At 41.0% G+C, this 15580-nt stretch overlaps 1 protein-coding gene across 19 annotated transcripts in view; it reads left to right on the top strand.

Moving 5' to 3' along the window:
• Positions 1-15580, top strand: part of TNS3 (tensin 3) — a 571451-nt gene that overhangs the window by 474548 nt on the left and 81323 nt on the right. For all 19 annotated transcript variants that reach the window (XM_059728559.1, XM_059728554.1, XM_059728556.1 and 16 more), the window contains 3 exons: positions 12200-12378; positions 12799-12925; positions 13021-13104. In XM_059728559.1, the coding sequence (XP_059584542.1) occupies positions 12200-12378; positions 12799-12925; positions 13021-13104 (390 nt within the window). The remainder of the gene's footprint in view (positions 1-12199; positions 12379-12798; positions 12926-13020; positions 13105-15580) is intronic.

Raw genomic sequence — 15580 nt, 5'->3', positions numbered from 1 at the left:
TGTTGTAAATCCTGCTGCAGTCTATCTGTTTCAGTGCAGAGAGAGAGAAAACCACTTTCACACAGCTTTGTTTTTTTTAATAGCATATTGAACTGTTTCAGATGTTCCTTTCCATTCATTATATTCACTCGGAAAGCAGTTGAGCCTGTCTGAAAGACTGTGTAGTGACAAGGGAATGCAGATTGTCTACATATGTAGTCCAGGGTTTTGATGGTTCTGTAGAAGTTCAGCCATACTGCACACCACACAGATTAATCTTGATGACTGATTACGAACTAATGCCCAGCACTTTAACTCCATTAATAGCAATGGAGTTACGTTTATATTTTGAGAGATCAAAATTAGCATGCAATCTCTAAATTTTAATCAGTAATTTACTCATTCTGTACCAGCACTGCAAAATAAGCTGTTTACACATTAATAAGTTTTAGGGTAAAATTGATGTTGCCAAATTAACAGATCAGCTGGGTAAAACACAATCATGCTTCAGGACAATGGGTGACGTTCTCACAGAGCTTCAGGGACCCAATCCCATGCACCCCAGGAATTCCTCAGATCAGGCCCCTCAGGTCTTGGGAGCATCTGCTCAGTGTTCCCCACTTGGCAAGATCCCCAGGTTCTCCAGGGTGCACCTTGGTATGTGGAGAAAGTCAGGGTTTCCCCACTTAGCAAGATGCATCCCCCAAGATCCCAAAGGTGCTTCAGTAAATACTCAGTGCTTTCTTAACTATTGGTAAATACTATCTGCTTTAAAACAGGCTGATAAGTGTTCTTGCTAAATTTAGGGGTGATGCATGAATTCCAAGATTATACATCTGTTTGACCACTGTGATGAATCCTACTAATAAAAGAATTCGAATCCTTTGGTTTGGTATATGGAACAAAGTGGCAGAACAGTGAAGGTACCTCACTCTGGACCTCATGGTATGAGGTCAGTTCTCAGTTTAGTCTTGCACCATATGACACCCCTAGTGGACCAGCTGCATCGGAGACCCAGTCAGTTGTCTTCCCCGCACTCCTCCAAACAAAGAAAAAAGCTAAATGACAGGAGTGAAGATCTCACTCTTATACATGCTTACTTGAGAATATGTGGTAACCTACCTGTGAGTTGCAAATTGCAGAGCACACAGGCTTCACATTAACTTTTTAGTTTACTAGCTCTTAAAATTAGCTCTGAAATTCAGCTAGCTTTCAACTATATGAATGATTTAGCCATTTCTTCATGTCTGCAATATTCCAAGGAGTTTACTGTAGGACTTTTAAGCTCTCATCATTACCTTGTCTGTGATAGGTTTTTGTTATCCAGCTTTCAATCATCTTTCCGTGGCTGGAAGGTTACTATACATCACTTTATTTCTAGTGCTCTTATTGAATTGAATGACTTTATATGTAGACCTTTGTTTTGGTTTCATAGTACTTCCTTTAAGTGTATAATAGTCTTAGTTCTATAAAAGGGCTGTGCACTTACCCAAGCTCAACATAACCAATAATAATTAACTATAGGAATGACCTGCCTTATGGTTTCGCACCTCATTAAGGCTATCTCCTTAGGCCCCTGGCACACGTTCATTTACAGATGCCATGGGTTCTGACCGCCTGATCCCAACAACTGCACCTCCTGCTGTGCCATACATGCATGGCAGGGGGTGTGATTTTGGGATAAGGGATCAGATCCCAGTCATGCTCTTTCTACTTGCCAGTTCAGGGAAAGCTCAGGCTCTGTCTGCACTGGAAAGTTGAAAGCCTGCAGCGCAGCATGACCTGGGCCTGTCCCAGGACCAGGGCCAACAATCATCTGATTGTTGGCCGCAGCCCTGAACAGCACTGCTGCCAGTTTGAGATGCTAGGATATTCCAGGGCTGGAGCTGACTATCAGCTGATTGTTAGCACCAGCTCTGGGGCAGTCTCATGCCATGTATTCAGTTTAAGTTGCCATACAAACCAGCCATAAAATTGTTCTCCATTAATCGTGAAACAGCTTTGTGGCTGCTTTGCCATTTCCTGGCACCTTAAATTGGGTGCACATATAGCACCCTTGCCGTTTATGTCCTGACATGTCAATCACAACAAAAATTTAATATGTAGAAGGACCCTTAGAGGGCTTTGTACCTCTCATAGCAGCCTTGAAATTGACAGGACACAGTCAGTTTCACAAATTATGTACTCAACCAGATTACATTACAAAGCAGATAGCGGGGCTAAATAATTCATATTCACTTAACCAAAGTACAGATAACTGATGCTTGTTGCAATAGGCTATAGGCAAAAAAAATTGGAAGTTGGCATCTTGACATGCAGTTAATGGAATTATGCACTTAATCTGCAAATGGAGTGCATGCTCTCGGCACCATATCAATATTTTAAAATTACAAAATCAAAATGCAAAACTTTTTTCTCCAAGGTGGCACCACATAATGAAGTACCAGAACCCCCCACATGCCAGCTTATAATACAGCCTCCCATATACATTCCTAATATTGCAATTTGATGTAATAACCTACTGTTTCTTTCATTAGGCATTGGAACAGATATAAAATTCTCTTCCTTTTAGAATCACTATTAGAAATACATGATCTTTGAATTTGGAAGTGAAAGCTTTACTTTTGTGGCTACATTTTAAATTATTTTTTTTTCTGATCCTGTGAGTATACTGATGTGTCAATAAATGGAACTGCTTTCTGAGACCATCGCTGCATTTCAAACAGCAGGTGCAATTTTCTCTTTAGCGAAGCCAGACCATCTGTAAATATTGTATCCTCTATAATAATTTGCTTCATTTGTGTCATTATAATTCTGTCTGTCACGCTCAAAAAAACATATTTGAACTCACTTTTCTCGACTTTTACTGATTGATTTCAATCCAAGCAATCCGGTATCTGAGCAAAAATTGTCCCTTAACACCCTTATTTTAACTTCAGCCCATAATACCAACAAGGTGAAGCAGAGAATAGATGGCGTTTGAATGCAGAAAGAATGGCAGGAATAAGACAAAATGAAAGAAATGAGCAAAGAGGACGTCAGAGAAGAGATGCAATTGAAAGGCAAAGTATTCGCAGAGACAATAGAAGAAAAGCTGAAAGAGCAGACAACAATAGATTCAGTGAAGATGAGATTGAGGAGCGTAGTCGTGGATTGATGAACATGGTGTTTTGTAACTCTTTACTAGGGCTGTGTGATGCTTCGGTCCCTGATTCTATTCGGAGGAGATTTGGCCCAATTTGGTGGCCAAATCTCCAAATCCAAATTGAATCAGGAAACCCTTTAATCTCTCCGAATTGAATCAAAAGCCTCCAAATCGATTTGGAGAGATTTGACGATTTGACCATAGACACAGCTTTATATGTTTTTTCTACGTACCTTGAGGTACCAAGCACAGCTTGTGAATGCTGAGATGGTGAGGCGGATGGAGCATCCCAAAAGAGCGTGGGGGGTCCCCCGCGTGCTCGGTGGCAGACCCAGAAGTGGACCAAAAGTATTTCCAGTCCACTTCTGGATCCACCGCAGAGCGTGCAGGGGACCACCCCCAGCTCGGCGACTGGTGTCTCTTGGGTCTGGGGGAGGGCTCCCTGGGTTCCCCCATGGCTGATTGTGTAGGGGAGCAAGATACAGGGGTTAGGATGCCTGTTCCCCTCCACCCATGGTTGGGAACAAATTTGAGACAACCCCCCAGTAATTACCTTCTTTAAATGGAAAATGATACATTTATAATTTTCCATGTATAGAATCTAATTCCTGGGGGCTCATTTCAAAGACAAAGTTATCCTTGATCAAGGTAAATACAGTACTTAAATCTATAGGTAAATGTCCTTTCAGTATGTAACAGAGCATTAGTCAATTTAACCGCATTCTCTGTCAATTTATCCATCTGTCTGGGCCTGTACAAATATGACTGGGTAATTCATGGTGGAAATATACTTTCGTTTTGTGAAAATAAGTTTGGTTTTAATTTAAGTCATGTAGAGTATATACCCAGGTTCTGTGGAAATAACCACTCCATGAAAGGGTAAACTTATATTACTGTATTTAAAAATATTTATTGATGGATTGGATTTGATTTGATTTATAGGTTGCCATTCCTAACAAAAGCTCAGGGTAGATTATCATAAGAGAACAAAAAACAAGAAATAAAACAAGAAATGTGGACAAAAAGTTTAAAACAAGCATGGATTTTCCTTTTAAACAAAATACTTCAATTCTAGCATGAATAAAAGGATAAGCATTATACTGAAACCCTATAAACCTATATCTTATAGGGTACCAGCTATGACTTAGACGAGAGACTGGAGTCAAGACTCTTGGCTTCTGGTATTAGCTGTGTCTGACATCCTTTCTGACTGCTGGACAGCAGTCTTTTAACCTGTCTGTGCCTTGTTTGGCCTATATGTATAATAAGTAATATGATGTATGTGCAAAAAGCAGTGTGAAAATTCAGATCCTCATAATGCTGTATACAGATGGACAAAGAGCAGTAGGTGAACCTGTGAATTACTTTGGGACACATGCTGATGCCCTGACTTACATAGACTTAAGGAGAATAAACAGAATGACATCTGTAGTGATGAGAACACAGTCTAGCCCTTAGCAAGCTCTGAGTGACTTTGACCACATTTGGGATTTTCTCCCAGTAGTTTGACACCGTTGCAACACCATTGATTTTAGTGGCCTTCCTGTTGCTTCTTGCTAGTCTGAGTTATCACAATTTGACTCGGTTGTCTGTTTCTTACATATCCTAGTTATAGGAATATCATCTTTTAGTTTCCATCCATGTCTAGCTAATATGAGGGATCATACAAACACAATTGTTGGTGCTTAGCAACATTTCTAGATTCTAATAACTGTAGATAAAAAGACAAAGGAGAGAAAAGCTTTTTTTTTAAGTTGTAAGGTTATATAATGCTAGAGGAAAATAGGATATTGTTTTGTTCTCTCTTTCCTTTCTTACTTTTAAGAGAAGGGTAGTGAGAATGTATATCCTTTTATGTCCCTACTTTATTATATTTAATATTAAGAAATGTCCTTTTGTTAATCAGATAAAAAGCATTGCATGTTCTTTTGGTTGATTCAAAAACCATTCAAGTCAATTCCCTTCACTTGGGGAAGAGGGTGTAGGAGCAGGTTCTCAATATATATTGTGCTAGCAAATTGCCAATCAAGAATGATGGATGAATGGTGACTTTCTTGATTGTGTTGTGCATCTAATTGTCTTCTCACAGTGGCATTTTCTTGGGACTCATTTACACAACTTTCTTGATTATATCACGTATTTAATTGTCTTCCCATAGCAGCCTCCTCTTGCAATTCATTTGCGTAGCGTTCTTGATAGCATTGTGCATCTTATTGTCTCCTCACAGTAGCCTCCTCTTGGGACTCATTTGGCCCTCCCTGCCATGCTGGGTTCCTAGTGCCCTTAAAGAGCGTTGCAGACAGGCAGACACAGAGACAGATGGACTAAGCCCTTTATTTATTTATTTATTTATTTATTTATTTATATCTATCTATCTATATATCGATAGATAGATATGATTTACCCAAATATAAGATGACTCTGAATTTATAATGATTCCCCCCCCCCAAATAATCAGATTGACCCCCACCCACCCCCCAATAAACAGATTCTGTGTATGGAATATTCATACATTTGTTATAATTTTCCATGCATAGAATCTTATTATTTGAGATTTATCTTAAATAAAGATACCATGCAACTCCCTGCTGCCCCTAAAAAGGCCCTCCTCTCTCCCTTCCCCCACTGGAGGGGCAGGCGCCTCCCCCGCCCTGCTGCAGGCCCACCACCCGGACAGGTTACCCCAGCACCAGCAGGCACCCGTCCCCCTCTCACACCCATCCCCTCCCTACACACACACGTACGTGCACGCGCACGTCCTGGCCCTTCAGTTCCTCCCCCTGTAGACTTACCTGCGTGAAGCTGCCGGGGCTCCTCCCACCCTACCTGGCTGCATGCATGTGCGCACACAGACACATGTGATGCGCCCTGCCTCCAATCATCCTCCCCCCAGCCCCAAGCAGTTCCTTGATAGGGCAAGCCAGGAAGTGCCAGGAAAAACGTTGATGCTAAGCAGAACAAAATCCTGTACATTTGTTGATATTTAAAAAACTGCCTGGATGGAGATGAGAGGACCCAAAAAGAGGACATATCAGGAAAACCTGGACATATGGTAACCCTAATAAGGGGGGCTGTAATAGAGTTGGGGGGGGGGTAGTAACAGGGCTGGCAGTGGTGGGACAGGTAGTAGGGAGCAGATAATATGAAGGTGGTGGGGCAGGCAGGCAGCTTGCCCCCTGCCATTTGCCCCCCCCCCCCCACCACTCCTTTGTGCCTGCCCCCTGCAGCCTCAGGCTCCTGCCACCACTTTCCCCCACTTCCCCCCTCTGCTGCTTCTGTCTCCCACAGCTCAGATCCTCATCCTCCTCTGCCCCAAAGTCTCTGTCCCTCCACCTCCCCTTTGCCTTTGTTCTGGCACTGGCAGACTCCACTCCTGCTGCAGCCTAGGGCATGGAGCACAGCCCTAGCCCAGCCCCACAGCAGCAGCACAGAGCTGGCACTGCTTTTACAGTGCCAGGCTGGGGCTGTACTCTGTGCTCCTGGCTGCAGTGAGGGTGGAGCCTGTTGGTGCTGGAGCAAAGGTAAGGGGGTGGGATGGGGAGGAGGAAGTGTGAGAGAAGCAGTGTGGTGGAGAGACAGGAGATGACAGGAACCCAAGGCTGGGAGTGGGGAGCAATGTGGGATGCAAAGGTAGAGTGGAGCAGGCAGCAGCTGTGGCTTCAGCCCCGACCTGGGGTTGGAGCTGGAGCCGGAGCTGGAGCTATAGCAGCTGCCTGCCCTGCACTGCCTTATACTTGATTTTAAGGTGAGGGGCTTCCCCCCAACATGGGGGTCGGGGGGGGGCACCTTATCTTTTAATTGAGTAAATATAGTGGCACCTCTTAACATATTCTTTGAACATCAGAGACTATTGGGAGGGTTTCCAATCTCTTCTTAACTTCTAGTATGCGCTATGTGAAATTTAGATTGCCAAAGTGTAAACTGCTGCTTTTTCCTACAGTAATAGCAATCATAAGTATTTGGTAACCCTTTCAATGATCTACAGGCATGTGTGTAGTCCTTTTCTGAACTGTCTCATTGAAATATTTACTTTCACTAAGTGGAAGATAAGATTATTAAGTATAACAACCTTAAAACAAAAGACTTGGCTTGATATCTGAAATTTAAGGCCAAGACCCTGGCATTTTCATGTCACTATTTTTCCATACCTTAACATACATTGAAGTTAGTGCTGTTAGAATGTTAGAATTAATTAATTGCCAAACTACAGTGAATTGAATCTAATGAAACAAACAGATACTTACTGATGGAACAGTATATATTGTTAATAATTTTGTAGTTCTTAATTAAAATAAATTTCATATGCAGACACTGTTGAATCTCTTAGGCCCCTTCAATGCATTATATTTATGCCACAATTAAGGTGTTAATCATAGCATAAATGACAAGGGTGCTACACATGCACCCAGTTCAAGTACAATAAAATGGAAAAGGAGCCATAAAATTAATCCACGTATAATGTAGAATGATTTTATGACTATTTTGTATGGCACCTTAAATTGAACATTTGGCCAGGCCAACAATCAGCTGATTGTCATCTCGGGCCAGGGTTTGGATATGGCCCCAATGCAATCCCCACCAGACCAACAATCACCTGATTGCTGGCCCCAGCCCTATGGGCACCCATCTTTCAACTTGACAGTGAAGGGGAGTCTTGGCTCATAATCCCAGTCTCACCCTGCACTGATCCCAGAATCATGTCTTCTGCCATGCGATCGTGGGGTGGAAAAAAGTGCAGTTGTTGGGAATAGGGATCAGATCCTGTGGCACATTTAAATGAACGTCTGCCAGGGACTTTATATATTAAAAGTATGGTATATACTGGATTAACTCTTCTGGTAACAGTACACACTTTGTGAAAGCAGTTTGAATGAAAAATTCTCATGTGCTGTAGTTGCTAAAAGGGATTTACTTAGAGTAGTGTGTTTCTATTAGAAATTCTAGTTTATTGGCATCATGCTTTACATTTAGTCCATTTACTAGATCAGTCTAAGCAATGATTTAGTGTCATAAGCGAAGATATGTCACATCTGGACAAAAGCAATAATATTGATTTTTCTTGGCCTTGTCAATTCCAGTTTAAGACTAATTTTATACCATCGGTGATATTTTATTTTGTCAAGATTTTATTTTGCCTTAATGTGCTCCAGCTGTTCAAACATAACCTAATGGGTGCTGAGGATGAAACCACTCTAAACACATATTTGCTAAACACATATACTGCCTATGCCAAAAAACAAAGCAGATGAGAGCAGTTAAAAATTCTGGAGGTGTTGAAAGATGCTCTCAAGGCTTTGTTTCCTTGAGACTGAAAATTTGAACTCATTATTTTATTAGTTAAGTATAAATCAAGAGGATCCATCTAAACTATGAAATTTAATTTGTGATTGTATATGTCTGATAGAAAGCATGCATGCAAGGGAGTTTCCTGTATTATTTTTGTATGTTTACTTTGACCTGGATGTTCATTCCATTTGGTGACCATTAAAAGATTTTATCATTTAGAAGAACAGTCCTGGGACCCCCTTTTCCTGCCCAGTAATTGCAAAAAAGATTTATGTAGTAGGGATAAAGAGATCATAGTAATCATTGTCCTCCCTGTGTAATTTACATTGTAAAAGTAAATACAAGTTATTCTTTTACTTTTTGACCTTGGTATTGAACTTATGGGTATTTTAGATGCATATTTTATAAGAACTATTTTAATTTAGATGTATTCCTAACTGGAAAACTACAGTGTGTATGTATGTATCTGAATGGGAGAGAAAAATACTTAGTCTGCTTAGAGGATTTTTCTTACCATATAGCACAATATGGTTCTCCGGGTTCATAGCAAGGGTTCAAAGAGACACTATATCAAGTCAAATAAAAAGTAATACTAATATTATAATTGAAGTCATTTTGAGTTCCACAGATTAATAATTGCTGCATAACTAGGGTGAGTGACCATATGTCCCAGATTGGCCAGGACAGTCCCGGATTTCGGAGGCTGTCTTAGCGTCCTGGCCATTAGAGAAAATTGAAGCAAAAGTTCCGAATTGGCAGGAACCTGCCTGCACAAGTGGGTGGGTTTGCACCAATCCAGGACTTTGGCCTCAATTTTCTCCAAGAAGCCCAGCCGTTGGGGTTGGGGTTGGGGGAAGGGAGGGGAGGGAGGGAGACGGGTGCGTGCTCGTGCATACACATTGCACTGCCCCATCCAACCCCGCTCCTGGGAGTTGCGGGGCCAAGGCTATGTGTATATGCGTGCATGTCCCCCCATCCCAGATTTTTTTTTACCTCATCCCAGATTTCCCTCAAATAATTATGATCACTCTGTGTATAACTACTAAATATGGCTGTTACTAATGTGTAGTGGTTACAGAGATTCTCTTTTACTCGTGCTTTTCTTTTATATTCCACTGTGAATCCATTATCAGCTATCTTGTTCTAGTTATAAAGTGAAAGCAATAACAACACATTTGAAAGCACTCCTTTATAAAATAGATCTAATTTCCCCCTGATACACAGCTCTTACACTGCGGGGGGAGGAGGGGGCATAAAAAAGGAAAAGATAGTCTATAATGACATGACAAGACAGCTGAGAGGCTAAATGGGATGTCCACCACTACGAAGTAGAGCATCAGAAGACCAATATGTCATTCACATCACACGTAAATCTTCAAAATGGGGTCTGGAAGATAGGCCCTTCTGTTTAAATGAACATTACCCCAAATTAATAAAATCTTCGATTTTCTTCAATTTATAGCTCTATTTTTTCCAAAGATTGTCCAATTGTAGAAAAAAGTTGAATTCATTCAGTTGTGGCTTAAGTAAAGCCTGCTGAAGTGAATGGAAAAACTCTGATAAACTTCACCAGGACTCAGAACAGGCCACTTAGCTGTTTCACAAACAGGAAAACTAAAAAAAAATTTTTTTAAATTACCCTGTTGAGCAGAATTATGTTCCTATTTTGATGCTCTCTGCTGCTGATCTATGCTACTGCCAGGTACAGTGAATAAGACCCCAGCCATAGTTATGTCCAACAAGTAAAGAAGGAAAATAAAAATAGGCCTGATTTGTTCCTCCATTAAGAAAGCCTAAGAGAAAAATCTTTGTGAAGTTCTTCCCAGAGAACCTTGTTTTCCATTGCTCTGCCCCAATAGTGAATTTGCCCTTGATATAGTTCTAAACCCTGTCAATCAAGTGGAAATAAACAGGACCTGTCTTGCCTCAGTTGTCGTTGTGTTGACTGGATATGAACCCTGACTTTTTAATGGTGATCACTGATGTGCAGTAAGTACAAGTATTAATGCAGCTGGAAATTAATTGGAAACCTGGCTTGTTTCAGTCTGGTGAATATAGTTTTATAACTTCTCCAGAATAACTAATAATGCATCTACAAATGCAACCCTGTTGACAAGCCACTGCTGGCAAGCGTTTCTCTTTTTCATAATAGTCAAAATACCATTTGGTAATGCAGCTACATTAACCAGTTGAGGGAACCAAACAAAGATAACCTTTAATTACTAGCCATCCTCCTGTTAGATGGATGCATCATTGGTTTAATAATAACTGTCTGGCACTAGTGCCAGTTCTCAAGACCATTATAATTTGCTCTCAAAGGGGAAAAAAAATCTCTCACCAAGGAAAAGAGAAAAGCAACAGTTTACAAAATACTTTCAGAGAAATAAACATACACTAATTATATTTCAGAAGCTCTGCCAAGATTTTAAGCCAAACTATAAGGAAGACTAGTAAATGAGGTGACCAAAGAAAAAGCTCTTCCAGCAACTCTTAGCTCAGAGCCCTTTACACAGTGTTAATGGGGGGTAGGCCATATTGTTTTAAGCAAGTAATCAGTAAATAAGCAAATGCCTTGTGCTATAAATAGGGCAGCTTTGGAAGACCTTTATCATATGGCTACAAAGTGAATTTCAACTTCCTATCCCACTGCTCTAAGTGACCACATTATTTCATTCAGTCAATTGCTTTCAGAAGATATCTACAATGGAGAATTGTATGTGAAGCACTCTTAGATATAAAACCATGTCGGCCCAGGACATTTTTGTTTAGCTTTTAAAACAGATACTGCCTCCCCTGAGTATGTTGAGTACTGCTTTGCCCTATTTACTCCGCAGTAATCCATTCTTCAGTCTTCAGAAGTCAAAGACTTTCTTTGTTGCTTTTGTGATTATTTGAAGTACGAATGCAATTTTTACATAATTACATACGGATCTAGATAGGATTAGCTTTCCAGGGTACATGGCCTGTGTCAGCTAAAAGTTTGTGTATCTGGGAGGATGCAGCACTGTAAAGCAGCCCTGACTTCACCAGCAAAACTTGTCTGATTTTGGCTGTGGAAAATGTTCAGAAAGCATTGCTGTCAGACGCACTAAGCCAGTGATTCTCAACCAGGGTGCTGTGACACCCTGAAGTGTCATGAGAGCCTTCTGAAGGGTACTTGATGGTATCATGCAGTATTAGCACTGTTAGATGTGCAAATAATACACAATTCACAAGATAAACCCCAAGATTTCGAATAGGAATTCATAGCATCAAAAACATTCTGAACCATTGTGGTCTTTCTGAGTTGTTTTCAACAGAAAAATTGCTCTGTTTTTTTCCTATAATCAGAAAGCAAGTGAAAATTAAGAGCTGGCATTTTCTGAGTACCTGGAGTGTAATAATGTTGAAAACTACTGTTCTAGATGGTCTCTGCTGGCAGCATCCCATCCACACATTAAAGCTAACATTTCCCAGTGACATCTCTCAAGAAGAGATGATAGAAATAGTGTCCATGCCACTGGAACTCAGTTCCTTCCAAGGTTGTGACCACCCAAGTCTCTTCCTATATGGTTTTAGACAAGCATTTGGGGAACCTCTGGGGTGGTTACTTCATGAAGATCATCAATAGAGGTGTTAAACATGGCAGTACATTCTGTTATTGTGACCATGTAACAGCCCTGCTGCTTTCATGGAGGGGATTGGGCCACTTGACCCTGGAGCTTCCTTCCAATCCTATGATTCTATAATTCTTCGAAGTAATGTGTCTAAATATTTACTGGCTGATTGACTGGCTGTTTTTATTTGCAGTGCCAGGTTCACAAGAAGATGATACATCAGGGGGAAGAATCAGGAAGTTAAGTCTTGGACAGTATGACAATGATGTTCCAGGACAGCTACCATTTACCAAGTGTGGATGGATGAAGTCTACTGGTATAGACCCAGCTGTAAATCCAGGATCACTAATTGCTGTAGGGGAGACTAAAGAGGTAAACAAGGAGGTATTATTCCAGAATGGTTTTAATGGAATGAGTGGCCAGCATGGAATCCTATATTCAGGAGCAATGTTAGGGTATAAGGAACTAAAATGATACAGGAAAGTTGAGTTGTTTATGTGGTTGCATCATGATCTTTGATAGGCCCTGGATGTTAAAGGAACAGACCAATTGCATGCATCAGACAAAGGCTTAGAGGTTGAATGGCATCCCTCTCTTTTTCTCTGTGTATGGGTGGTAGTTATGTATACATGCACACACATGCGTGCATCTTAAGTGCACGAACATCTGCCCATTAGAAAAATGGATCAGATAATATGACAGCCTGTATAATCTGGTGAAAAATGGCATGCTGCTCAGTAGTGACATGATGAAGTTCATGACAGTTGTTTTACTACTCCATTTCTCTTCCAGAAATGTGTGGCACATTATCAAGAAGGCCTTGATGAGGTTGATTGTGAAATCTTCTCTCCAACCAAAAATGGGAATGAACCTGTCCCACCTACCCCAGCTTTTGCACTGTCACCTGAGACACCATATGGTGAGTAAAAATCTGCATCACTTATAATGTTTCTAATATGCTGCTTTTAATATCCCAAATTTATAGAACAATGGTTGTTTTTTCTTCTCTTACAGTGAAAACTCCCCCATATTACCATCAAGTGACTCCATCAGGCCAGCAGATCAGTAGCCTACCTGAACTGTACAGAAGCAGTCATGGTAAGAGCTGTACAGTATTTCCTTTTTTCATTTAGGGTGAAATTCATCTCTGTAGCATAAGTACCAGTTATGGATTACATACACCAGGAGTTAGGTAGTGAATATTGCTTTGCGCAGGTCATCGGCAGAGAGGTCAAGTTCATCCTCCTCAAATAGCTCCGTGCCAGAGCCAGTCGTTAATGATGCATAATTATCATTCTGCCTGCACATCAACAGATAATTTAATAATCTGTCAAAATTGTACTGGCAGAATTTTGGATACAGTTTTTGCAGTTTGTCCGCACTGGCTGAACATGAGGAGAGATAAAGCTGAAGGTGGAAATGATGGTTCTTAAGTCTTCTTAAGCAAATTGAAAAATATTGTTGCAAGCTTTTTTGTCCCTGCACAGTTTAGTAATAGCCGGACATGAAATAAACCATCTTTCCTGTTGCACAGTGGTTTGCAGTAGATGACTATATGAAAGAATTATGGCCAGATTCTCCAGTGTGATCTAACTGTGCATGGTTTGCAGAGCATTTTCTTTGTTGGCCATAACAGCCTGGTGCTAAGAAACCCTGGCATATGGATCATTTCAGGGGCACAGTGCAAAGAGTCCTCCATTACGTTTAACTTGTTTAAAGTTGATTCAGTGCTGTGCCGTCTTCTACCTTAATATGTTTTGACTTTTTTAACTATGAGTTAAGGCCCTACTTAATTTCCAATTTTGCAGTTATTGCTGAAACCACAAAAAATGGTGATTTCCGCAAACACCACAGAGAACAGCAGTTTCTGCAATTTTGTGCAGAATTGCTGGGAAAAGAAACTTACTAAAAATAAAATGCTCTCTCCTCAGTGGGAGCCAGTGGCCACTGCGAGTTGTGGGGAGGAGCCACTGGCATGAAGGGGAGCAGCCAAGATGGCAGCCTCCCCCTCTTCTGTCCATTGCTGATTGGCCAAGAGGGCTGCCTTTTGTGCAACCCTGCTGCTCTCTACCAATCCATATTTAGAACCTAATTACTGGGGGGTCGTCTTCTAGTTGGGGTCATCTTATATTCAAGTAATATGGTAATAAAGTTTCTGCTGGCAGAATTTGTTCTTTAATATTGTTATAAATATAATAGATTGGAACTCTACAAAACAATTATTGCACCTGCCGTAAAAGAAATACAGTCCATCCTCTCTCTGCCGACTCCTTCCAATTTCTGGCTTCCTGATCTGAGCATGTGTCATTTTTTAATTTGGATACTTTACCTTGCAACAAAATGTGGATCAGTTTGTGTTGCACTGGGCCATCAAGAGGGCCCTTTGCAAGGGTGGAAGACAGGCAGCTGGTCCTACAAGTGTAGCCCCACAAGAGGCATGGTGGAGGAAGTTTGTCTCCAGTGACATGGTGTTTTCTAATGCTGACAAGTGTTTCATGCTTGGGCCCTGGGAGGACCACATACCTTTGTACTTTCACTACTTGCTTCTAATATTTGTGTAATAAATGTTTAAAAAGTCCAAAAAAACTTTCCTCTCCCCTGCCTCTCCCAACCTCCCTCTTTCTGTGTTACATTTTTTATGGTCCTACACAGTTAATATATAAAAAGCACAACTGTTAAGTAAAACAGTGATGTATTTGTTTAGTCACTTTTCAGAGTACAGCCACAGTTTAAGCTGATGTGAAAGGGCCACTGTCCAGTGTGAACTGTATATCAGATTCCCAGTATATAAAATGGTGACAACTCTGTTTACTTTTCCATAAAAATGCATTAACGTCCTCTGAAGGAAGGGGCTGTGTAGCTATGAAGTACTGTAGGCTACCGTTATAATTTAAAGCATAGATCTGAATGAAAAAACCTCTTCAAACACCCTTGACAGGAAAAAAATTTGTGCTAGTTCTTAGCTTTATTTCCTGAGATTGCCCCAAATAATTTAACAAAAATAATGCAGGATAGTGCTTCTCATTAAGTATCTCCATAGTGTCTGATTTTTTTCTTTTGCTTTTTCTTGTTGAGAAAAACTTGCTCAAGAGTGTTCAGTCGGTGCACGTAGTGTCTGAGTAGAACTGCAAATTGGTTGCTTATATTTGTATTATAGAGAGTGAGAGGAGGAGAGGAATGCAGTGGTTTAAGGAGCTGTAGTAGAAGCACATATTTCTTGCAAAGTCTTGTTTGTTAGTTTTAAAGGACCATTATGCAAAAAATCAGACTACTTTTTCATCATGTAGGCCAGAAATGTCTAACTGGCAGTCTGCTGGCCACATGTGGCCTATGAAGGGTTAATATGTTGCTATTGTGTTCCCAGTCAAAAAACACTCCTCCCATTGCTTTTGTTGCTGGGGGCTCTGAGCTCCCCTTCTCTCTTCCAGCTCTGCTTCCTGCCCCTCTCCTGGGGGCAGGGCAGCATGGTGGGAGGAGGATTGACAAGGGGGGAGTCTGTTGTCTGTGCTCTGCATGCAGAAGTGGTGGGGGAGAGGGAGTAAGCTATCTGTGCGAAGATGGGGAACCCACAAGT

This window comes from Alligator mississippiensis, chromosome 5, assembly GCF_030867095.1.
Source record: "Alligator mississippiensis isolate rAllMis1 chromosome 5, rAllMis1, whole genome shotgun sequence".
In the NCBI taxonomy this organism is placed as follows: Eukaryota; Metazoa; Chordata; order Crocodylia; family Alligatoridae; genus Alligator; species Alligator mississippiensis.
Note: the sequence above shows the minus strand (reverse complement) of the source record. Positions and strands in the feature narration are given on the sequence as shown.